At 53.6% G+C, this 23,714-nt stretch overlaps 1 protein-coding gene across 2 annotated transcripts in view; it reads right to left on the reverse strand.

The window, feature by feature from the left end:
- The window catches only part of gpatch1 (G patch domain containing 1), a 42,528-nt gene extending 19,050 nt beyond the window's left edge, over positions 1–23,478 (reverse strand). For both annotated transcript variants that reach the window (XM_067998208.1, XM_067998207.1), the window contains exons 1-11: positions 23,370–23,478; positions 20,186–20,320; positions 15,746–15,831; positions 14,767–14,927; positions 13,351–13,448; positions 10,453–10,502; positions 9,456–9,701; positions 7,924–8,074; positions 7,732–7,811; positions 6,200–6,404; positions 2,875–3,150 (exon numbers count right to left, since the gene is read on the reverse strand). In XM_067998208.1, coding sequence (XP_067854309.1) covers positions 2,875–3,150; positions 6,200–6,404; positions 7,732–7,811; positions 7,924–8,074; positions 9,456–9,701; positions 10,453–10,502; positions 13,351–13,448; positions 14,767–14,927; positions 15,746–15,831; positions 20,186–20,320; positions 23,370–23,451 — 1,570 coding nt within the window. In that variant the 5' untranslated portion in view covers positions 23,452–23,478. The remainder of the gene's footprint in view (positions 1–2,874; positions 3,151–6,199; positions 6,405–7,731; positions 7,812–7,923; positions 8,075–9,455; positions 9,702–10,452; positions 10,503–13,350; positions 13,449–14,766; positions 14,928–15,745; positions 15,832–20,185; positions 20,321–23,369) is intronic.
- Between the last annotated feature and the right edge of the window lie 236 nt (positions 23,479–23,714).

A 23,714-nucleotide genomic window follows, 5' to 3' on the forward strand; every position in this document is an offset into this window, starting at 1 on the left:
GCTACTTGACTGTGATAGGCATCACAATAAACCCGTATCCTGTCCTCCCCCAGCCCAGCTGGCCTCTTTATACACTTCCTTCACCTGGCGTTAATGGAGGGGGATTGGAGGGGGTAACAGCCTCTTAATAGGGTGGAAGCCTCACCGCCCCCGGTAACACCGGCTGCGGCTGGCGCCATTTTGAAAGGAGCCTCCCACCAGGTGTCTAAAGCACCCACCTGATTCGGGCAATGGACCCCATTAATATGGAAATCAGGATCCTGTGACGTAACTCGGACCCCTATAGGTGGGACTAGTCGTAGACTGGGCCGGGCTCACTCCAACCAGTCACACGGGCAATGGAAGAGAAGAGGCCCCGGCCCAGGGGAAATGTCCGATTATCTCCGTGGGTCTCGTAGGAGCTGGAGTGACCCACGAAAATAACCTGAGGCGCTGCCACCCCGGCCCCCAACCCCGCAATCCGGCCCCCTGTGATCATGTCCCCTCTCCCCCCCATGATTGGGCATCGCCTCCACCCCCCACAGCGACACCTCCTGCCCCCGCGATCAGAGCCTGAGAATCACGGGGGTGGCGAGGGGTCACTTCACCAGCAGAATGGGCGGGCGAGCAAAGTCTGCCCCAGAGTGTTTAAACCTGTCAGATCACAGTATAACATCCTGGCACTTCATATGGTGCATACCTGAAGGCACTCTGCAGGACCCAGTCCCCAGGGACCCAGCCCCATTGGTTTTTCCTCCCTCTCCACTGAAGGTGCTAACTCCTACTGCAGTATAATTCCACGGGCACCAGACGCCCCTCTGCTACCTCAAACAACAGGCAATTACTTATCTGTAAGCCTCGTCAGTGAGTGGCACTGAGCTATTTGACTGTGAGAAGCACCACAACCAAGCCCTACCCTGCCCTCATTCACCATCCACACAAACACCTACCAACAAAAAAGGGGATAGGGGAAAGGGGACAGTGAGTGTCATTAGAAGCAGGAACCCAGGCTGATTCCCGCTCTCTCTATCCCCATCCACAATGATGGCGGAGTCCAGCACGTGAGTGCAAAAGACAAGGCTGAAGCGTTTGCAACTATCTTCAGCCAGAAGTGCCGAGTGGTTGATCCATCTCGGCCTCTTCCCGATATCCCCACCATCACAGAAGCCAGTCTTCAGCCAATTCGATTCACTCCACGTGATATCAAGAAACGGCTGAGTGCACTGGATACAGCAAAGGCTATGGGCCCTGACAACATCCCGGCTCCAGCCAAACTGTTCCAGTACAGCTACAACACTGGCATCTACCCGACAATGTGGAAAATAGCCCAGTTATGTCCTGTCCACAAAAAGCAGGACAAATCCAATCTGGCCAATTACCGCCCCATCAGTCTACTCTCAATCATCAGCAAAGTAATGGAAGGTGTCGTCGACAGTGCTATCAAGCGGCACTTACTCACCAATAACCTGCTCACCGATGCTCAGTTTGGGTTCCGCCAGGACCACTCGGCTCCAGACCTCATTACAGCCTTGGTCCAAACAAGGACAAAAGAGCTGAATTCCAGAGGTGAGGTGAGAGTGACTGCCCTTGACATCAAGGCAGCATTTGACCGAGTGTGGCACCAAGGAGCCCTCGTAAAATTGAAGTCAATGGGAATCAGGGGGAAAACTCTCCAGTGGCTGGAGTCATATCTATCACAAAGGAAGATGGTAGTGGTTGTTGGAGGCCAATCATCTCAGCCCCAGGACATTGCTGCAGGAGTTCCTCAGGACAGTGTCCTAGGCCCATACATCTTCAGCTGCTTCATCAATGACCTTCCCTCCATCATAAGGTCAGAAATGGGGATGTTCGCTGATGATTGCACAGTGTTCAGTTCCATTCGCAACCCCTCAGATAATGAAGCAGTCCGAGCCCGCATGCAGCAAGACCTGGACAACATCCAGGCTTGGGCTGATAAGTGGCAAGTAACATTCGCGCCAGACAAGTGCCAGGCAATGACCATCTCCAACAAGAGAGAGTCTAACCACCTTCCCTTGACATTCAACGGCATTACCATCGCCGAATCCCCCACCATCAACATCCTGGGGGTCACCATTGACCAGAAATTTAACTGGACCAGCCACATAAATACTGTGGCTATAAGAGCAGGTCAGAGGTTGGGAATTCTGCAGCGAGTGACTCACCTCCTGACTCCCCAAAGCCTTTCCACCATCTACAAGGCACAAGTCAGGAGTGTGATGGAATACTCTCCACTTGCCTGGATGAGTGCAGCTCCAACAACACTCAAGAAGCTCGACACCATCCAGGACAAATCAGCCCGCTTGATTGGCACCCCATCCACCACCCTAAACGTTCACTCCCTTCACCACCCTAAACATTCACTCCCTACACCACCGGCGCACTGTGGCTGCAGTGTGTACCATCCACAGGAAGCACTGCAGCAACTCGCCAAGGCTTCTTGAACAGCACCTCCCAAACCCACAACCTCTACCACCTAGAAGGACAAGGGCAGCAGGCACATGGGAACACCAGCACCTGCATGTTCCATTCCGAGTCACACACCATTTCAACTTGGAAATATATCGCCGTTCCTTCATCGTTGTTGGGTCAAAATCCTGGAGCTCCCTACCTGACAGCACTGTGGGGGAACCTTCACCACACAGACTGCAGCAGTTCAAGAAGGCAGCTCACCACCACCTTCTCAAGGGCAATTAGGGATGGGCAATAAATGCCGGCCTTGCCAGCGACGCCCACATCCCATGAACGAATAAAAGAAAAATCCCAGGGGTCACTGGACAGTGATCAGGAGCAGGAACCCTGGCTGATTCTCCCCTTCCTAGCCAAATTGCAAGATGCCCGACAGTAAAACAATAACATCGATCTTGGGTATCTCACCATTCTGTCCGGAGTTAAGTTTCTCCACATACTCCTCGTACCTCTTCTGCTTCTCAGGATTCTTTACAAAGGGTTTAAATTCGCTCGATCCTGTGACCTTTCCTCCGCCATATATCGCGAGTTGAGAAACCCAGGGCTTCTCCCAGGCCGTTGACTGGGATCGGTCGGTCAGATCCTGGGAGGCAGGAACCCGACACACAGACTGCTGCTTCTGCTGTGCCTCCTTCAGTCTCTCCTTGTCTTTTCCAGTTAGAAGCTCAAACACAGAGCGGGGACCTGGCAGTAGAGAACAAATATCAAGCACATAGTCAGGTACTGATCACTTTCAGCTGACCAGAAACCATCCATAAAAGTCAGAATTATAGAATCAGAGAAGGTTACAGCACGGAAGGAGGCCATTTGGCCCATCGAGTTCAGGCTGGCTCTATGCATGAGCAATCCAGCTCGTCCCACTCCCCCAACCTACCCCCGTAGCCCTGCAAATTCTTTCCTTTTAAGTACTTATCCAGTTCCTTTTTGAAGGCCATGATTGAATCTGCCTCCACCACCCCCTCGGGCAGTGCATTCCAGATCCTAACCACTCGCTGGGTAAAAAAGTTTTTCCTCATGTCACCTTTGGTTCTTTTGCCAATCACCTTAAATCTATGTCCTCTGGTTCTTGACCCTTCCGCCAATGGGAACAGTTTCTCTCTATCTATTCTGTCTACACCCTTCATGATTTTGAACACCTCTATCAAATCTCCTCGCAACCTTCTCTGTTCTAAGGAGAACAACCCCAGCTTCTCCAGTCTATCCTCGTAACTAAAGCCCCTCATCCCTGGAATCATCACCTCCTGACTCCCCAAAGCCTTTTCACCATCTATAAGGCACAAGTCAGGAGTGTGATGGAATACTCTCCGCTTGCTTGGATGAGTGCAGCTCCAACAACACTCAAGAAGCTCGACACCATCCAAGATAAAGCAGCCCACTTGATTGGCACCCCATCCACCACCCTAAACATTCACTCCCTTCACCACCGGCGCACAATGGCTGCGATGTGTACCATCCACAGGATGCACTGCAGCAACTCGCCAAGGCTTCTTCGACAGCACCTCCCAAACCCACGACCTCTACCACCTAGAAGGACAAGAGCAGCAGACACATGGGAACAACACCACCTGCACGTTCCCCTCCAAGTCACACACCATCCCGACTTGGAAATATATCACCGTTCCTTCATCGTTGCTGGGTCAAAATCCTGGAACTCCCTTCCTAACAGCACTGTGGGAGAACCTTCACCACACGGACTGCAGCGGTTCAAGAAGGCGGCTCACCACCACCTTCTCAAGGGCAATAAATGCCGGCCTCGCCAGCAACGCCCACATCCCAGGAACGAATAAAAAAAAAATCTCCTCTGCACCCTCTCTAAGGCCTTCACATCTTTCCTAAAGTGTGGTGCCCAGAACTGGACACAATACGCCAGTTGTGGTCGAACCAGTGTTTTATAAAGGTTCATCATGACTTTCTTGCCTTTGTACTCTATGTCTCTATTTACGAAGCCAGGATCCCGTATGCTTTTTTAACTGATTTCTCAACCTGCCCTGCCACCTTCAACGATTTGTGCACATATACCCTCAAGTCCCTCTGTTTCTCCACCCCTTTTAGAATTGTGCCCTCTAGTTTATACTGCTTCTCCTCATTTTTCCTACCAAAATGCATCACCTCACATTTTTCTGCATTAAATTTCATCAGCCACGTGTCCGCCCATGCCACCAGCCTGTCTATATCCTCTTGAAGTCTATCACTATCTTCCTCACAGTTTACTACCCTTCCAAGTTTTGTGTCATCCGCAAATTTTGAAATTGTGCCCTGTACACCCAAGTTCATGTTATTAATATATATCAAGAAAAGCAGTGGCCCCAGCACTGACCCCTGGGGAACACCACTGTACACCTCCCTCCAGTCCGAAAAACAACCGTTCACCACTACTCTCTGTTTGCTGTCATTTAGCCAAATCTGTATCCATGTTGCTACTGCCCCCTTTATTCTATGGGCCGCAATCTTAATAGCAAGCCTACCATGTGGCACTTTATCAACAGCTTTCTGAAAGTCCATATACACCACATCAACTGCATTGCCCTCATCGACCCTCTCTGTGACCTCATCAAAAAACTCCATCGAGTTAGTTAAACACAATTTGCCTTTAACAAATCCGTGCTGGCTTTCCCTAATCAATCCACACTCGTCCAAGTGACTGTTAATTCTGTCCCGGATCATTGTTTCCAAAATTATATCAACATCAGTTCATCAATAACCAGGCAATCAAAATCGTTCAATGCATCCATAACCGCTCAGAACTTACAAACTGGCACAAACAATACTGCCAACACTGCAGGGAGAATCCTTGTGCTGTGATGATAGGGAGACTGCCACTACTCGACATGCACACTCCCTCTACCACACAAAACTGTGACCTACAGACCAAACGGTACGCAGTTTTAATCTGCTCCCTCACCCCTGTGTAGCCTTCGTGTGTGAGCCTAGACAGCCAGTGTCAGCAAGCTATTCCAGCATGTGTCAGCCGTGGCTCAGTGAGTAACACTCTCGCCTCTGAGTCAGAAGGTTGTGAGTTCAAGCCCCACTCGAGAGACTTGACCTGAAACTCCAGGCTGACACTTACATTGCAGTACACTGAGGGAGCGCTGCACTGTCGGAGGGTCAGTACTGAGGGAGCGCTGCACTGTCGGAGGGTCAGTACTGAGGGAGCGCTGCACTGTCGGAGGGTCAGTACTGAGGGAGCGCTGCACTGTCGGAGGGTCAGTACTGAGGGAGCGCTGCACTGTCGGAGGGTCAGTACTGAGGGAGCGCTGCACTGTCGGAGGGTGAGTGCTGCACTGTCAGAGGGGCAGTACTGAGGGAGCGCTGCACTGTCGGAGGGGCCACCTTTCGGATGACATGTTAAACCGAGGCTCCTTCTGCCCTCTCAGGTGGATGTAAAAGATCCCATGGCTCTATCTCAAAGAGGAGCAGGGGAGTTCTCCCAGGTGTCCTGGCCAATATTTCTATCTCAACCAACATAACTAAAACAGATGATTATCATTGCTGCTGTTTGTGGGATCTTGCTGTGTGCAAATTGGCTGCCATGTTTCCTACATTACAAACAGTGACAGTACTTCATTTGCTGTAAAGCACTTCGGGAGTCCTGAGATTGTGAAAGGCGCTCAAGAGGAGATTCTAGTGTTTTTTATGAGACAAACTTTGCTTTTTTTATATAATTATATAAAATAAAACTCAGGACCCTGTTACTCAGTGTGAGTGTGTTTGGAGTTGGCGATGATCTCCGTACCTTGGAGGGCATCTTCTCCGAGCAGCTCTCGTCTCTGCGTTGAGTTCAGCTGGTGGCGGCCTTTCTGTCCTGCGTCGGTGCTGAGCTGCCCAGCCGATGCTACTAGAGCTTCTGCCATTGCGGTGCTGACGGTCCCTGGTGCCACGACTGGTCGGAAGTAGTGAACCGGCCTGTAGTCCCTCGGCAGCTCAGGAGGGCCATAAATCTGCAGGATGGTAAGAGTCTGATAGAGCCTGCAGCAAACCTCCTCCCCCATCCCCTGCTCTGCCAGTCGGGTCCTGGGGCCGATACACTGTGGGTCGGGCGAGTGATTTGCTGCCCTACAGATCCCAGCGTGGCCAATGCTCTGGAACCTTTGTGGAAAAATGCAGAACCCGAATGGCAATCCGCACTCTCTAATTGTAGAATCTCAACAGCGCAGAAGGCCATTCGACCCATCCTGCCTGTGCCGGCTCTTTGAAAGAGCTATCCAATTAGTCCCATTTCCCCTGCTCTTTCCCCTTAGCCCTGTAAATTTTTCCCCTTAAAGTATTTATCCCCTTTTGAAAGTTACTACTGAATCTGCTTCCATCAGGCAGCGCATTCCCGATCGTAACAACTCGCTGCGTAAAACATTTCTCCTCATCTCCCCCCTGGTTCTTTTGCCAATTACCGTAAATCAGTGTCCTCTGGTTATGATTAATTATGGGGGTGGATTCTCAATTTTAGCCTCACTCGGTATGGAGGGGGAGGGCAAGTCGGGGGAGCTTCTTGTGGTCCCGGCAAAAACAGCGCTTGCCAGGTCCAGGGTGATTAGTCCCATTAGCTGGGTTCAGTTTTGGCAACACACCTCAGGAAGGATATGTTGGTCTTGGAGAGGGTGCAGCGCAGATTCACCACAATAACATCGGGGCTAAAGGGTTAAATTATGAGGACAGGATGCATTCCAGTAGTAAGGATTCGCCATTACAATCCCTGGGTCTCATTATCCTTTACCTAGATATTGGGCCAATAAAGGTACCCTCCAGATCCTAGGGCACCTGTGGTCTGCTTACTAAGTGGCCGGTGGTGCTTGATATGATAAAATATCCAGCCAACCCCATAGAAACATAACCGAGCCAGAGGTAGTGCTTTCAGGAACAACTGAGGAAACTCAGGCCTAAATTAAAGTCAGCGCCTGTTACTCGTGTCTCTGTGCTATATAGAATTACACGGAATTTACACGGTCTATACCGGTGTTTATGCTCCACACGAGCCTCCTCCCTCCCTACTCCATCTCACCCTATCAGCATATCCTTCTATTCCTTTCTCCCTCATGTGTTTATCGAGCTTCCCCTTAAATGTATCTACACTATTCGCCTCAACTACTCCTTGTGGGAGTGAGTTCCACATTCTCACCACTCTCTGGGTAAAGAAGTTTCCCCTGAATTCTTTAGGGGATTTATCAGTGACTATCTTATATTGATGACCCCAGTTTTGGACTCTCCCGCTCCCCTTGTCTTGTCTGTTACAGACAGACACATGTAAAGCAGACTGGACGACGGAGCAATTACCTTCTTAGGCCGAGACGACGTGGAAGCCAAGGAGAAGCCCTCCAGACATTTTCCGACATATCCCGTCTGAGGGTCCAAACCTGCAACACACAATTTCTGTTTTAATTCAACGCCCAGGGCACACAGGAAGAAATGTGCCCTCGAACATCCATCCTGCAGGGAGCTTTCCTTCCCCACACTGGACCCACTTACCTTTTGCCTCCTTCTTGTATTGCTGAGGAGCTGTCCAGCCGAACAGCCCATCTCCCGGCTCTTCCTCTCTCAGCACCGTGTCGTACCGTGACAGCGTATCCCTGGCGTAAATATCGTCGTCGTCTTCCTCGAGAGCACCCACACCGAACGCCTTTCAAAAAAATACAAAGCTCATTCCATCAGCATGACATTCAGGTGGTGCCTGAGCTGCCCCACGGCTTAAACGGGCTATAAGACACCTTTGAAAATGGGTGGGAGGGCATGTTTGGTGGGTCATTTTGAATATAAAGCGTGTTACCTACCCCCCCTCCTCCCCCCTGTTAGTCAATGCGAATTTAACTGGACCCCTACCAGCTGTTTAAACCTGAAAGATTCAGTACAGCCACCAGGAGCGACATGACAACAGTGACTATAAATAATTCATTCCCTGTAAAACCATTAGGGGCATCTTGAAGATGTGAAAGGTTTTATTATAAATGCAAGTTCCTGATTTCTTTCTTAACCTCTTCTGTATAGATTATATAACACAGTGCGTTTGTGGGTATAATTGCCGTATCCTCCTCCAACGCCTCTCCTCCGCTGTCCAGCTGGGTGGGACCACGCTCACCTGGTTCCACTCATGCCTATCCAGTCGTAGTGAGAGAATCTCCAACAATGGCTTCTCTTCCCGCTCTGGCACCGTTACCTCTGGAGTCCCCCAAGAATCTATTCTTGGCCTTTTCCTCATCGACATGTTGCCCCTCGGTAACATCATCTGAAGGCATAGCATCAGGTTCCATATGTACACTGACGACACTCAGCACTACCTTACCACCACCTCTCTCGAACCCTCCACCACCTCTGTGTTCTCAGATTGCTTGTCCGACATCCAGTCTCGGGAGGAGCTGCAGTTTCCTCCAATTAAACACTGGGACGACCAAAGCCATTGTCCGGTCCCCGCCACAAACTCCTTTACCTCACCACCGACTCCATCCCCCTGTCTGAGGCTGAACCAGTCCGTTCGCAACCTAAGCCCAGCTTCTGACCCCATATCGTCTCCATCACCAAGACCATCTACTTCCACCTCCCTAACTTTGTATGTCTCTGTCCCTACCTCAGCCCATTTGCTGCTCAAACCCTCATCCATGCCTTTGTTACCTCTAAACTCGACCAATGCTCTCCTGGCCGGCCTCCCATCTTCCACCCTCCATTAACTTGAGCTCATCCAAAACTCTGCTGCCCGTATCCTAACTCGCACCAAGTCCCATTCACCCATCACCCCCTGTGCTCGCTGACCGACATCGGCTCCCGGTCCAGCAACGCCTCAAAATTTAAAATTCTCATCCTCATGTTCAAATCCCTCCTTGGCCTCACCCCTCCCTGTCTCTATAACCTCCTCCAGCCCTCCGAGATCTCTGCGTTCCTCCAACATCTGGCCTGTTGTGCACCCCCCCTGCTCCCTTCAGCCCACCATTGGCGGCTGGGCCTTCAGTCCTTTGGAAGTATGTTTTTGATTTAGCCACGCCAAAAGCCGGCTGCGTTGATAGGTTTACCTGCCCGGTGATGCCGAGTTTCCTCCCCTTGCTGGATTGGACATCGGCCAGTAGATTCCTGGACCTGTCGGAGTCGGTGTTGAACACGCTGTCTGACCCCTCTGCGGAGCCTCCGTACAGAGCCCTGCGAGGATCGATCCCACTGTACCCCACCCCATGCCGGTTGTCCTTTGGTGTAAAGTCCATAAGCATCACGTCTTTCGGTGCGAAGGTGACATTTTCGGGCTGATACTCGTCCTCTTCCTCCTGGAGGTAAAATCAGAGTCAAGGCTTTGATTCCCAGTTACGCTACATCGAGGCCTTGAAATTATGAAACAATATGATATAGAATTTACAGCATTGAAACAGGCCATTCGGCCCAATTGGTCTGTGCTGGTGTTGATCCTCCCTCCCTACTTCATCTCACCCTATCAGCATATCCTTCTATTCCTTTCTCCCTCATGTGTTTATCCAGCTTCCCCTTAAATGCATCTGCACTATGCACCTCAACTACTCCTTGTGGGAGTGAGTTCCACATTCTCACCACTCTCTGGGTAAAGAAGTTTCTCCTGAATTCCCTATTGGATTTATTAGTGACTATCTTATATTTACGGCCCCTAGTTCTGGACTCCCCCACAAGTGGAAACATTTTCTCTACGTCAACCCTATCAAACCCTTTCATAATCTTAAAGACCTCCAACAGGTCACCCCTCAGTCTTCTCTTTTCTAGAGTAAAGAGCCCCAGCCTGTTCAATCTTTCCTGACAGGTATAATCTCTCAGTTCTGGTATCATCCTAGTAAATCTTTTTTGCACCTTCCCCAGTGCCTCTATATCCTTTTTATAATATGGAGAGCAGATTATAGGATGAGTAGCAGATTGGCATGGAACTCCTTCGAGTGTTTGTTCGTTAAGTTCACACAGTAGAACACTGCAGGTAACTGACTGCTAAACGGTTAACATGGGGAGTCGCGAGGTTTAATCAATGTGGAGACACGAGAGTCAGATCTCCAGACGTACCTGCGATCCTTCATCTGGCCGCGAACATCCGTACACTTTCGTACCTGCATCTGTGCGGCAGACAAAACGGAAACAGTTAGTGAGGATGAGTCCTATGTACGTTCAGACTACGTTCAATGTGTGACATGGTAAGGTGCCCCAAAGGCTCAGTGAGTATCATAGTAGGTGCAGCACAGGAGGCGGCCATTCAGCCCATCGTGCCTGTGCTGGCTCTTCGAAAGAGCTATCCAATAAGTCCCACTCCCCTTCTGAGTGAAACGTGACCGGGGGGCCCCAAGTTTGATCCCTGGCCTGTGCCGAGTTGGCCTCAGAGCCCCTGGGCCGGGGGGGGGAAAGGAGGGGGGAAATCAGCCAGAATTCCCGCTCCTGATCACTTATTATTTGGTCAGTTGGTCTCTGAGGCCCAGAAACTAAACTGCTGAGAACTCCACACAAGTAGAGCTCCTGTTTGGCTGATGCCGAATGCAAACTCTCTCGGTCGGGACACACCCCACTTACCCAAACACAGACAGCCCAGGCTTAAGCACCCCAATATCAAAAATCAAAATCCTGGAACTCCCTTCCTAACAGCACTGTGGGAGAACCTTCACCACACAGACTGCAGCGGTTCAAGAAGGCAGCTCACCACCACCTTCTCAAGGGCAATTAGGGATGGGCAATAAATGCCGGCCTCGCCAGCAATGCCCACATCCTGAGAATTATATATATATTTTTTTAAAGTGTGTGCCCTTTCTATAATAAGGCACCCAAAACTGCAAACAGACTCTATCTGTGGCCTGACCAATGATTTGCATAAATTCATTGTTATTTCTTTACTCTTGTACTCCATGCCTTTTCATAAAACCGAAGATTCTGTTGAACTTTCTATGCCTTTATCTCCCTGCACTTGCACTTTCAGGGAATTCGATATTTGAATAGGTCTCTCTGCTCATCCACACCCTTCAGTGTCTTTCCTTTAACGGTATAAGCCCATGGGATTAAAGGGACAGTGTCAGCGTGGATATAAAATTGGCTAAGGAACAGAAAGCAGAGAGTAGTGGTGAACGGTTGTTTTTCAGACTGGAGGGAAGTATACAGTGGTGTTCCCCAGGGGTCAGTATTAGGACCACTGCTCTTTTTGATATATATTAATGACCTCGACTTGGGTATAGAGGGTATAATTTCAAAGTTTGCAGATGACACAAAACTTGGAAATGTAGTAAACAATGTGGAGGATAGTAACAGACTTCAGGAGGACAGAGACAGACTGGTGAAATGGGCAGACACATGGCAGATGAAATTTAACACAGAGAAGTGTGAAGTGACTCATTTTGCTGGAAGAATGAGGAGAGGCAAAATAAACTAAATGGTACAATTTTAAAGGGGGTGCAGGAACAGAGAGACCTGGGGGTGTACGTACACAAATCTTTGAAGGTGGCAGGACAAGTTGAGAAGGCTGTTAAAAAAGCATACGGGATCCTTGGCTTTATTAATAGAGGCAGAGAGTACAAAAGCAAGGAAGTTATGTTAAACCTTTATAAAACACTGGTTAGGCTGGAATATTGTGTTCAATTCTGGGCACCGCACTTTAGGAAGGATGTCAAGGCCTTTATTAGGATGATACCAGGGATGAGGGACTTCAGTTGTGTGAAGAGACTGGAGAAGCTGGGATTGTTCGCCTTAGAACAGAGAAGGTTAAGGGGAGATTTGATCGAGGTGTTCAAGATCATGAACAGTTTTGACAGAGTAAATAAGGAAAAACTGCTTCCAGTGGCAGAAGGATCGGCAACCAGGGGACACAGATTTAAGGTGATTGGCAAAAGAGCCAGAGGCGACATGAGGAAACATTTTTTTATGCAGCGAGTTGTTCTGATCTGGAATGCGCTGCCTGAAAGGGCGGTGGAAGCAGATTCAATAATAACTTTCAAAAAAGGAATTAGACAAATACTTGAAGGGAAAAAATTTACAGGACTATGGGGAAAGAGCAGGGAAATGGGACTAATTGGATAGCTGTTTCAAAGAGCCGGCACAGCACGATGGGCCGAATGGCCCCCTCCTGTGCTGTACCTACTATGATACTCCCAGTCCTGGTTTTTCCTCTCAAAATGAATCATCTCAGAATTACCCACAAAAAATTGCACCTGCCACCTGCCTGCCTGTCCATCCCCCCATCCTGACAATGTCTTCCTGAAGTCTGGTATGGTCCTCCTCGCTGTTTGCCAAACCTCCTACCTTTGTGTCCTCAGCAGATTTTGAGATTCTGTTCTCAATATCCAAGTCCCAAATCATTAACAAATACTGAGAACAAAAGTGGACCAAGTACTGAGCCCCAGTTAGTGCCGAACTCCTTAAACGCCCTCTGCAAGAACCTCAAACATACTTCCATTTGTCGGCCGTGGCTCAGTGGGTACCACTCTCGCCTCCAAGTCAGAAGGCTGTGGGTTCACGTCCCGCTCGAAACTTGAGCGCAACATCTAGGCTGACACTTCAGTGCCAGTACTGAGGGAGTGCTGCACTGTCGGAGGTGCCGTCTTTCGGACGGGACACTAAGCTGAGGTCCCGTCTGCCATCTCAGGTAGACGTAAAGATCCCACGGCCACTATTCGAAGAAGAGCAGGGGAGTTCTCCCCGGTGTCCTGGGCCAATATTTATCCCTCAACCAACACCGCTAAAACAGATGATTTGGTCATTTCACATTGCTGTTTGTGGGATCTTGCTGTGCGCAAATTGGCTGCCACGTTTCCTACTTTACAACAGCGAGTACATTTCAAAAATGACTTCATTGGCTGTAAAGTGCTTTGGGGCGGCCTGAGGTCGTGAAAGGCGCTATATAAATGCAAGTTCGTTCTTTCTTTCTTATATCCAACTGAGTTTAGAAACTAAGCTGAGAGAGAGCAGCGATATTGGGATATGCCTCACCGCATCTTTGCCCTCGCGGCTTCCTCTTCACACGAGGCCCGAGCCCTTGTCCTTCCTTCCAGCCCATTTTCCGCAGTAGCTGCACGCCGATTGTTATCCTGGGCGAATGTTTAGAGACGTTACTTTATATCCTTGAATTAAATAAACTGCCCGATAAATGTTAACCAAGTCTCTGTCCAGTGACCCCTGGGTTAGAGAGAGGGGAAATCAGCCAGGATTCCTGCTCCTGATCACTGTCCAGTGACCCCTGGGTTAGAGAGAGGGGAATTCAGCCTGGGTTCCTGCTCCTGATCACTGTCCAGTGACCCCGGGGTTAGAGAGAGGGGAATTCAGCCAGGGTTCCTGCTCCTGATCACTGTGCAGAAATTGTGCATGTGAGGACGATGGGCAAGGTCAGCATGCTCACCACGGCCAACTAGCCTGTCGACACTCATGTGTGCAAGGTAAAGGGGGGGCCATCCCCTTTGGGGGAGCCCCCCCCCACCCAAGTGAGAGGCCCGTCCGATCCCCCCTACCCCAGTGAGAGGCCCGTCCGATCCCCCCTACCCCAGTGAGAGGCCCATCCGATCGACCCTACCCCAGTGAGAGGCCCATCCGATCCCCCCTACCCCAGTGAGAGGCCGGTCCGATCCCCCCTACCCCAGTGAGAGGCCCGTCCGATCCCCCCTACCCCAGTGAGAGGCCCGTCCGATCCCCCCTACCCCAGTGAGAGGCCCGTCCGATCCCCCCTACCCCAGTGAGAGGCCCGTCCGATCCCCCCTACCCCAGTGAGAGGCCCGTCCGATCCCCCCTACCCCAGTGAGAGGCCCGTCCGATCCCCCCTACCCCAGTGAGAGGCCCGTCCGATCCCCCCTACCCCAGTGAGAGGCCCGTCCGATCCCCCCTACCCCAGTGAGAGGCCCGTCCGATCCCCCCTACCCCAGTGAGAGGCCCGTCCGATCCCCCCTACCCCAGTGAGAGGCCCGTCCGATCCCCCCTACCCCAGTGAGAGGCCCCTCCGATCCCCCCTACCCCAGTGAGAGGCCCCTCCGATCCCCCCTACCCCAGTGAGAGGCAGCCATTTCAGGGAAGGAGGGGTAGAAAACTGAGGGAAAAAAGCTAAGGAAACAATTTCATTTCATCATAAAATGTTTAAATACAACAGGTGCATTTAGTATATAGCAGCCCCCCAACACGGGAACCTACTAGGGAGGGGCATTTTCAACCCCCCACAATATCGAAGATCCCCCCCTCCCCCCAAGGAGCTTTGGGCAGGAGTGTCCACACCATTGACCTTTCAACCACTGCGGCAAGTGATCTCTTCTCCCAATCCCACCCAGGCGGGCGGAGCCTCTGCTAGCGAGAGGCACTATGTGTGGCTCTCTGCTCAAGGCTAGGACAGTCTCCCATTCAGCAATAACCCCCTCCCCCTCTCACTTTGCAGCGGCGATCAAATCATCCAAGATGGTGGCCCCGGGAATGGGAGCTGCTGCAGTAGCCAATGCTCGGGACTTCTCCCGGAGCCTGTCTTTAGTCTTCGAGGCAAAGTCGTCCGTTGTCGTTATTCCTTTCGGTGCAATTCCGTGTTCCTTGAGATCCTTAAAAAAAGATTAATAAAAATCATAGAATCTCACAGCACAGAAGGAGGCCATTCGACCCATCGTGCCTGTGCCGGCTCTTTGAAAGAGCTATCCAATTAGTCCCACTCCCCCCGCTCTTTCCCCAGAGCCCTGCAAATTTTTCCCCTTCAAGTATTTATCCAGTTCATTTCTGAAAGTTATTATTGAATCTGCTTCCACCGCCCTTTCAGGCAGCGCATTCCAGATCAGAACAACTCGCTGTGTAAAAACAATTCTCCTCATGTTGCCTCCGGTTCCTTTGCCAATTAACTTAAATCTGTGTCCTCTGGTTACCGACCCTCCTGCCACTGGTAACAGTTTCTCTTTATTTACTCTCTCAAAACCCTTCATGATTTTGAACACCTCGATTAAATCTCCCCTTAACCTTCTCTGCTACAAGGAGAACAATCCCAGCTGGTCTCTCCACATGTAAAATGTAGAAAATGTTGACTGAAAGCAAGTGTGAGGGGCCCAAGGACGAGATTCCCTCCCTCGCTGTGGGACATCACCAAGCCTTTGCCTGGTGCCTGCACATAGCAGCCTGTCTGAGGCCATGAAAGCCGAACCTGGGGTTCGAGTGCTCACCCACATGGTGCTGTGCTCTAGGCTCTGAAGGAAAGTAGAAATTGCCCTGCTCTCCCCAAATCACAACGAGCCCTCCTTCCTCTCACTCCTGAGCACAAGGAGTGTGGTAGTTCAGGAAGTGCCACCATCACACATCCCTGCACCGAGTCTCCCCAGGACATCACAGTCCACCCACCAGCACAACGCAACAAAATAAACTCTTCCCAAAGTACCTCTTCATCCATGAAGTCTTCCGGCCTGAAGAGCTGCTTTTCTGCCTTTTGCTGCCGTGTTGACACGAATGTTGATGGTGCCCAGCCTACAGAGAGTGACATCGTCAAAGCACAGGTCAACGTCTCGTCACTCGCCGGACAACGCACAGGTCAACGTCTCGTCACTCGCCGGACAACGCACAGGTCAACGTCTCGTCACACTGGATAACGCACAGGTCAACGTCTCGTCACTCGCCGGACAACGCACAGGTCAACGTCTCGTCACTCGCCGGACAACGCACAGGTCAACGTCTCGTCACACTGGATAACGCACAGGTCAACGTCTCGTCACACACCGGACAACGCACAGGTCAACGTCTCGTCACACGCCGGACAACGCACAGGTCAACGTCTCGTCACTCGCCGGACAACGCACAGGTCAACGTCTCGTCACACGCCGGACAACGCACAGGTCAACGTCTCGTCACTCGCCGGACAACGCACAGGTCAACGTCTCGTCACTCGCCGGACAACGCACAGGTCAACGTCTCGTCACACGCCGGACAACGCACAGGTCAACGTCTCGTCACACGCCGGACAACGCACAGGTCAACGTCTCGTCACACGCCGGACAACGCACAGGTCAACGTCTCGTCACACACCGGACAACGCACAGGTCAACGTCTCGTCACTCGCCGGACAACGCACAGGTCAACGTCTCGTCACACGCCGGACAACGCACAGGTCAACGTCTCGTCACACGCCGGACAACGCACAGGTCAACGTCTCGTCACTCGCCGGACAACGCACAGGTCAACGTCTCGTCACACGCCGGACAACGCACAGGTCAACGTCTCGTCACACGCCGGACAACGCACAGGTCAACGTCTCGTCACACGCCGGACAACGCACAGGTCAACGTCTCGTCACACGCCGGACAACGCACAGGTCAACGTCTCGTCACACGCCGGACAACGCACAGGTCAACGTCTCGTCACACGCCGGACAACGCACAGGTCAACGTCTCGTCACACGCCGGACAACGCACAGGTCAACGTCTCGTCACACGCCGGACAACGCACAGGTCAACGTCTCGTCACACGCCGGACAACGCACAGGTCAACGTCTCGTCACACGCCGGACAACGCACAGGTCAACGTCTCGTCACACGCCGGACAACGCACAGGTCAACGTCTCGTCACACGCCGGACAACGCACAGGTCAACGTCTCGTCACACGCCGGACAACGCACAGGTCAACGTCTCGTCACACGCCGGACAACGCACAGGTCAACGTCTCGTCACACGCCGGACAACGCACAGGTCAACGTCTCGTCACACGCCGGACAACGCACAGGTCAACGTCTCGTCACACGCCGGACAACGCACAGGTCAACGTCTCGTCACACGCCGGACAACGCACAGGTCAACGTCTCGTCACACGCCGGACAACGCACAGGTCAACGTCTCGTCACACGCCGGACAACGCACAGGTCAACGTCTCGTCACACGCCGGACAACGCACAGGTCAACGTCTCGTCACACGCCGGACAACGCACAGGTCAACGTCTCGTCACACGCCGGACAACGCACAGGTCAACGTCTCGTCACACGCCGGACAACGCACAGGCCGCAGCTCATTACACGCTGGATAACGCACAGGTTGACGTCTCGTCACACTGGATAACGCACAGGTCGACGTCTTGTCACACGCCGGACAACGCACAGGTCAACGTCTCGTCACACGCCGGACAACGCACAGGTCAACGTCTCGTCACACGCCGGACAACGCACAGGCCGCAGCTCATTACACGCTGGATAACGCACAGGTTGACGTCAAGTCACACCGGATAACGCACAGGTCGACGTCTCGTCACACGCCGGATAACGCACAGGTCAACGTCTCGTCACACGCCGGATAACGCACAGGCCGCAGCTCGTTACACACCGGATAATGCACAGGCCGCAGCTTGTTACACGCCGGATAACGCACAGGCCGCAGCTCATTACACGCCGGATAACGCACAGGCCGCAGCTCATTACACACCGGATAACGCACAGGCCACAGCTCATTACACGCCGGATAACGCACAGGCCGCAGCTCATTACACGCCGGATAACGCACAGGCCGCAGCTCATTACACGCCGGATAACGCACAGGCCGCAGCTCATTACACGCAGGATAACACAGATTCCAGTGTGTTTGGGACTGGGAGTCAATTGAAAATTTCAAAATTGAGATTGATAGATTTTTGTTAGGTTAAGGATATTAAGGGTTACGGAACCTAGGTGGGTAAATGGAGTTAAGATACAGATCAGCCATGATCAGATAGGAACAGTCAGCATGGTTTTGTGAGAGGAAAATCATGTCTCACGAATTTGATTGAGTCTTTTGAAGGGGTAACCAAGAAGATAGATGAGGGCTGTGCAGTAGACGTAGTCTACATAGACTTTAGCAAAGCCTTTGACAAGGTACCGCATGGTAGGTTGTTACATAAGGTTAAATCTCACGGGATCCAAGGTGAGGTCGCCAATTGGATACAAAACTGGATTGACGACAGAAGACAGAGGGTGGTTGTAGAGGGTTGTGTTTCAAACTGGAGGCCCGTGACCAGCGGTGTGCCTCAGGGATCGGTGCTGGGTCCGCTGTTATTTGTTATTTATATTAATGATTTGGATGAGAATTTAGGAGGCATGGTTAGTAAGTTTGCAGGTGACACCAAGATTGGTGGCATTGTGGACAGTGAAGAAGGTTATCTAGGATTGCAACGGGATCTTGATAAATTGGGCCAGTGGGCCGATGAATGGCAGATGGAGTTTAATTTAGATAAATGTGAGGTGATGCATTTTGGTAGATCGAATCGGGCCAGGACCTACTCCGTTAATGGTAGGGCATTGGGGAGAGTTATAGAACAAAGAGATCTAGGAGTACAGGTTCATAGCTCCTTGAAAGTGGAGTCACAGGTGGATAGGGTGGTGAAGAAGGCATTCAGCACGCTTGGTTTCATTGGTCAGAACATTGAATACAGGAGTTGGGATGTCTTGTTGAAGTTGTACAAGACATTAGTAAGGCCACACTTGGAATACTGTGTACAGTTCTAGTCACCCTACTATAGAAAGGATATTATTAAACTAGAAAGAGTGCAGAAAAGATTTACTAGGATGCTACCGGGACTTGATGGTTTGACTCATGGGGAGAGGTTGGATAGACTGAGACTTTTTTCCCTGGAGAGTAGGAGGTTAAGGGGTGATCTTATAGAAGTCTATAAAATAATGAGGGGCATAGATAAGGTAGATAGTCAAAATCTTTTCCCAAAGGTAGGGGAGTCTATAACGAGGTGGCATAGATTTAAGGTGAGAGGGGAGAGATACAAAAGGGTCCAGAGGGGCAATTTTTTCACTCAAAGGGTGGTGAGTGTCTGGAACGAGCTGCCAGAGGCAGTAGTAGAGGCGGGTACAATTTTGTCTTTTAAAAAGCATTTGGACAGTTACATGGGTAAGATGGGTATAGAGGGATATGGGCCAAGTGCAGGCAATTGGGACTAGCTTAGTGGTATAAACTGGGCGACATGGACATGTTGGGCCGAAGGGCCTGTTTCCATGTTGTAAACTTCTATGATTCTATGATCTAACTGAATGATGCAACAGGCTTGAGGGGCTGAATGGCCACTTCATGTTCCTATCTATTGCAAACAAGATAATGCACAAACCAGAATGCGATACATTCAGGATAATGCACTGGCTGGGGCATTTGGTGCTCCATCACTGTCTCCCGGGCAATCAACACTCCCCGTCCCTCAACGCTGAATCTCACTCAGTGGGGGAACAGACTGATTGCTGATCTGCACCTTTCTGTTGTGGCGCAGCTGGGGTCGGGGGGACGAGCAGTCACTGTATGTTGCTGCTCCTCCCTAATTGGTCTGTTTGTTTTAAAAAAAGCACTTAAAAGCTTTATGTATTTGTAAGCCTGAGAACGTGCTTACCATTCCACCAGTCGCACTGCTGCCATTGCTTATTGTAGCCTATCTGATCCAGAGGGACAGCATTAATATTGAAAGAGTGGATCCCCTGACCAGTAACTCCCAGTGAGGCGTGACGTTCACATGGAGCGCTGAACTGGAAATCACATCAGATAACAGACAGAAAATCCAGCACCGCGAGCCCAGGGTTTCCCCATCCGTGCTCCCTGTGACCTCCCGGACCATTCCCATTGGGGAATCCTCTGGATCATTAGATAATGTGACACCCACACACCTTAAAATGAGGCTTTTCGAATATTAGTGTGTGATCAGACAGAGCATTCGTGGAGAATTCCTTTCCCAATATTTTAGTGGCAGTGTTAATCTGTTCATTATAAACGGCTTAGTGCCTCTGTTAAAAGAGTGGGCGCAGGAACCCATGAAACACTTGTACCCCAATACTGAAGGAGACTAATTTCAAGGTTGTGGGATTTTCCCCTTACCTTCTTTTGACCCCACAGAGTTGAAATAACCGGCGGAAAAGCCCCCGGTGAAAGCCCCGTGAAAGCGTTTGTATCGTCCCTTCTCATCCTTGACTGTCTGCTCCTGCAGAGGGATTGGTTTCTTCGTTGATTCATCTTAGAAGCAAAGGAAGAGTTGGCATCAAAACAAACCCCAGGAACTTAGCAAATCTCCATTCGATTGGTTCTCTGCCTGTTGACAATGTTCTCCCCTCCTCTCCAGCAGGTGCTGGGGGCAGCAGCCCTCCGATACCTCCCCCAACTCACCATTTCTCATGTGTCTTTGTGTCTGAGTCTGGTCAGCAAGTGCCCACAGGCTATTTGTCCAATCCTGTCCTCACCCAGTACCCTCTCACCCCATGCCCTCGAAACACCCGACCAGCCAGCTTCCCAATTAACTGACATTCGAAAGGTTCCTTCTCCTCCGACCCCTCTCTTTCAAAACTGCCATCACCAACTCCGCAAAAAAACACAGCCTTGTCCTTTCTATCCTTGATGGGGCGGGGGGTTAGGGGTGAGACAAACGGGTGAGGCAATGGGGCTGGGGGGTCAAGTGGTGAGGCGAAGGGTTGGGTGGGGGGGGGATCAGGGGGCGAGGCAAAGGGGGGGGAATCAGGGGGCGAGGCCAAGGGGCGGGAAGGGGGGGGGATCAGGGGGCGAGGCAAAGGGGCGGGATCAGGGGGCGAGGCCAAGGGGCGGGATCAGGGGGCGAGGCCAAGGGGCGGGAGGGGGGGATCAGGGGGAGGGGAGGGGAGGGGGGATCAGGGGGAGGGGAGGGGAGGGGGGATCAGGGGGAGGGGAGGGGAGGGGGGATCAGGGGGAGGGGAGGGGAGGGGGGATCAGGGGGAGGGGGGATCAGGGGGAGGGGAGGGGGGATCAGGGGGAGGGGAGGGGGGATCAGGGGGAGGGGAGGGGGGATCAGGGGGAGGGGAGGGGGGATCAGGGGGAGGGGAGGGGGGATCAGGGGGAGGGGAGGGGGGAATCAGGGGGAGGGGAGGGGGGGATCAGGGGGAGGGGAGGGGAGGGGAGGGGGGATCAGGGGGAGGGGAGGGGAGGGGAGGGGGGATCAGGGGGAGGGGAGGGGAGGGGGGATCAGGGGGAGGGGAGGGGAGGGGGGATCAGGGGGAGGGGAGGGGAGGGGGGATCAGGGGGAGGGGATCAGGGGGAGGGGAGGGGGGAATCAGGGGGAGGGGAGGGGGGATCAGGGGGAGGGGAGGGGGGATCAGGGGGAGGGGAGGGGGGATCAGGGGGAGGGGAGGGGGGATCAGGGGGAGGGGAGGGGGGATCAGGGGGAGGGGAGGGGGGATCAGGGGGAGGGGAGGGGGGATCAGGGGGAGGGGAGGGGGGATCAGGGGGAGGGGAGGGGAGGGGAGGGGGGATCAGGGGGAGGGGAGGGGGATCAGGGGGAGGGAAGGGGAGGGGGGGATCAGGGGGAGGGAAGGGGAGGGGGGGATCAGGGGGAGGGAAGGGGAGGGGGGGATCAGGGGGAGGGAAGGGGAGGGGGGGATCAGGGGGAGGGAAGGGGAGGGGGGGATCAGGGGGAGGGGAGGGGAGGGGAGGGGGGGATCAGGGGGAGGGGAGGGGAGGGGGGGGATCAGGGGGAGGGGAGGGGAGGGGGGGGATCAGGGGGAGGGGAGGGGGGGATCAGGGGGAGGGGAAGGGAGGGGGGGGATCAGGGGGAGGGGGGGATCAGGGGGAGGGGGGGATCAGGGGGAGGGGGGGATCAGGGGGAGGGGGGGATCAGGGGGAGGGGGGGATCAGGGGGAGGGGAGGGGGGGATCAGGGGGAGGGGAGGGGGGGATCAGGGGGAGGGGAGGGGGGATCAGGGGGAGGGGAGGGGGGATCAGGGGGAGGGAGGGGGGAGGGGGATCAGGGGGAGGGGAGGGGGGATCAGGGGGAGGGAAGGGGAGGGGGGATCAGGGGGAGGGGAGGGGAGGGGGGGATCAGGGGGAGGGGAAGGGAGGGGGGGATCAGGGGGAGGGGGGGATCAGGGGGAGGGGAGGGGGGATCAGGGGGAGGGGGGGATCAGGGGGAGGGGGGATCAGGGATCAGGGGGAGGGGAAGGGAGGGGGGATCAGGGGGAGGGGGGGATCAGGGGGAGGGGGGGATCAGGGGGAGGGGAGGGGGGGATCAGGGGGAGGGGGGGATCAGGGGGAGGGGGGATCAGGGGGAGGGGGGATCAGGGGGAGGGGAGGGGGGATCAGTGGGAGGGGAGGGGGGATCAGGGGGAGGGGAGGGGGCGATCAGGGGGAGGGGAGGGGGCGATCAGGGGGAGGGGAGGGGGCGATCAGGGGGAGGGGAGGGGGCGATCAGGGGGAGGGGCGATCAGGGGGAGGGGAGGGGCGATCAGGGGGAGGGGAGGGGCGATCAGGGGGAGGGGAGGGGGCGATCAGGGGGAGGGGAGGGGGCGATCAGGGGGAGGGGAGGGGGGATCAGGGGGAGGGGATCAGGGGGAGGGGAGGGGGATCAGGGCGAGGGGAGGGGAGGGGGGGATCAGGGGGAGGGAAGGGGAGGGGGGATCAGGGGAGGGGAGGGGGTATCAGGGGGATCAGGGGGAGGGGGGGGGATCAGGGGGAGGGGGGGGATCAGGGGGAGGGGGGGGAGGGGGGGGAGGGGGGGGATCAGGGGGAGGGGGGGGGGGAGGGGGGGGATCAGGGGGAGGGGGGGGTTTCAGGGGGAGGAGAGGGGGGATCAGGAGGAGGGGAGGGGGGATCAGGGGGAGGGGAGGGGGAGGCGTTCAGGGGGAGGGGAGGGGGGGTGATCGGGGAGGGGGCGATCAGGGGGATCAGGGGGAGGGGCGGGGGATCGGAGGGAGGGGGAGGGGTCAGGGGCAAGATGATCGGGTGACTCAGCTGACACAAGGGGCGAAGGAGTTGCCCGGGTGATGGGGGCAGTTACCCGGGTAACCAGGAGGGTCGGGGGTCAGGCTGTCTCTCCAATGTGAGTGAGAGCGGCTGCTGTCGAGACCATCGAACGGCGGGGGCCGGGCCCCGACTCCAGGCCGGGCCCGAGCTCCTACCCGCCGCCCTGGTGCGGTTGTTATGGAAACCTCGCTGGGCCTCAGGCCCGACTCCTGCCCACTCTCGATTACAGTCCCATGCCGCAGGCCCTTCTCTCTCCCCGGGCCCCGGGCCTTCTGCTGGCACCCGCCGGCGGCCGGGTTTACCTTCCTCCAGCGGCTCCAGCGCCAACCCGTAAATCGCGAAATCCTCCGCCTCATCGCCGCTCTCCTCCTCGGCCGCCGCCATCTTGGACAGAGCGCGTCACCAGACAGGGAGTAATAATAGGGAATGATACTGGAGTAATAATATGGGGTAATAGGGAATGATACTAGAGTAATAATATGGGGTAATAATAGGGAATGATAATAGGGGGCAACAATAGAGGATGATAATATGGGGTTATGATAGGGGGTTATAAGATGTAATAACTGGGGATGATAATGGGGTAATAACAGGGGGTAATAATAGGGGGATGATAATAGCATGTAATAATATGGAGTAATAATAGG

Source organism: Heptranchias perlo, chromosome 16, assembly GCF_035084215.1.
Source record: "Heptranchias perlo isolate sHepPer1 chromosome 16, sHepPer1.hap1, whole genome shotgun sequence".
NCBI classification, from domain to species: Eukaryota; Metazoa; Chordata; class Chondrichthyes; order Hexanchiformes; family Hexanchidae; genus Heptranchias; species Heptranchias perlo.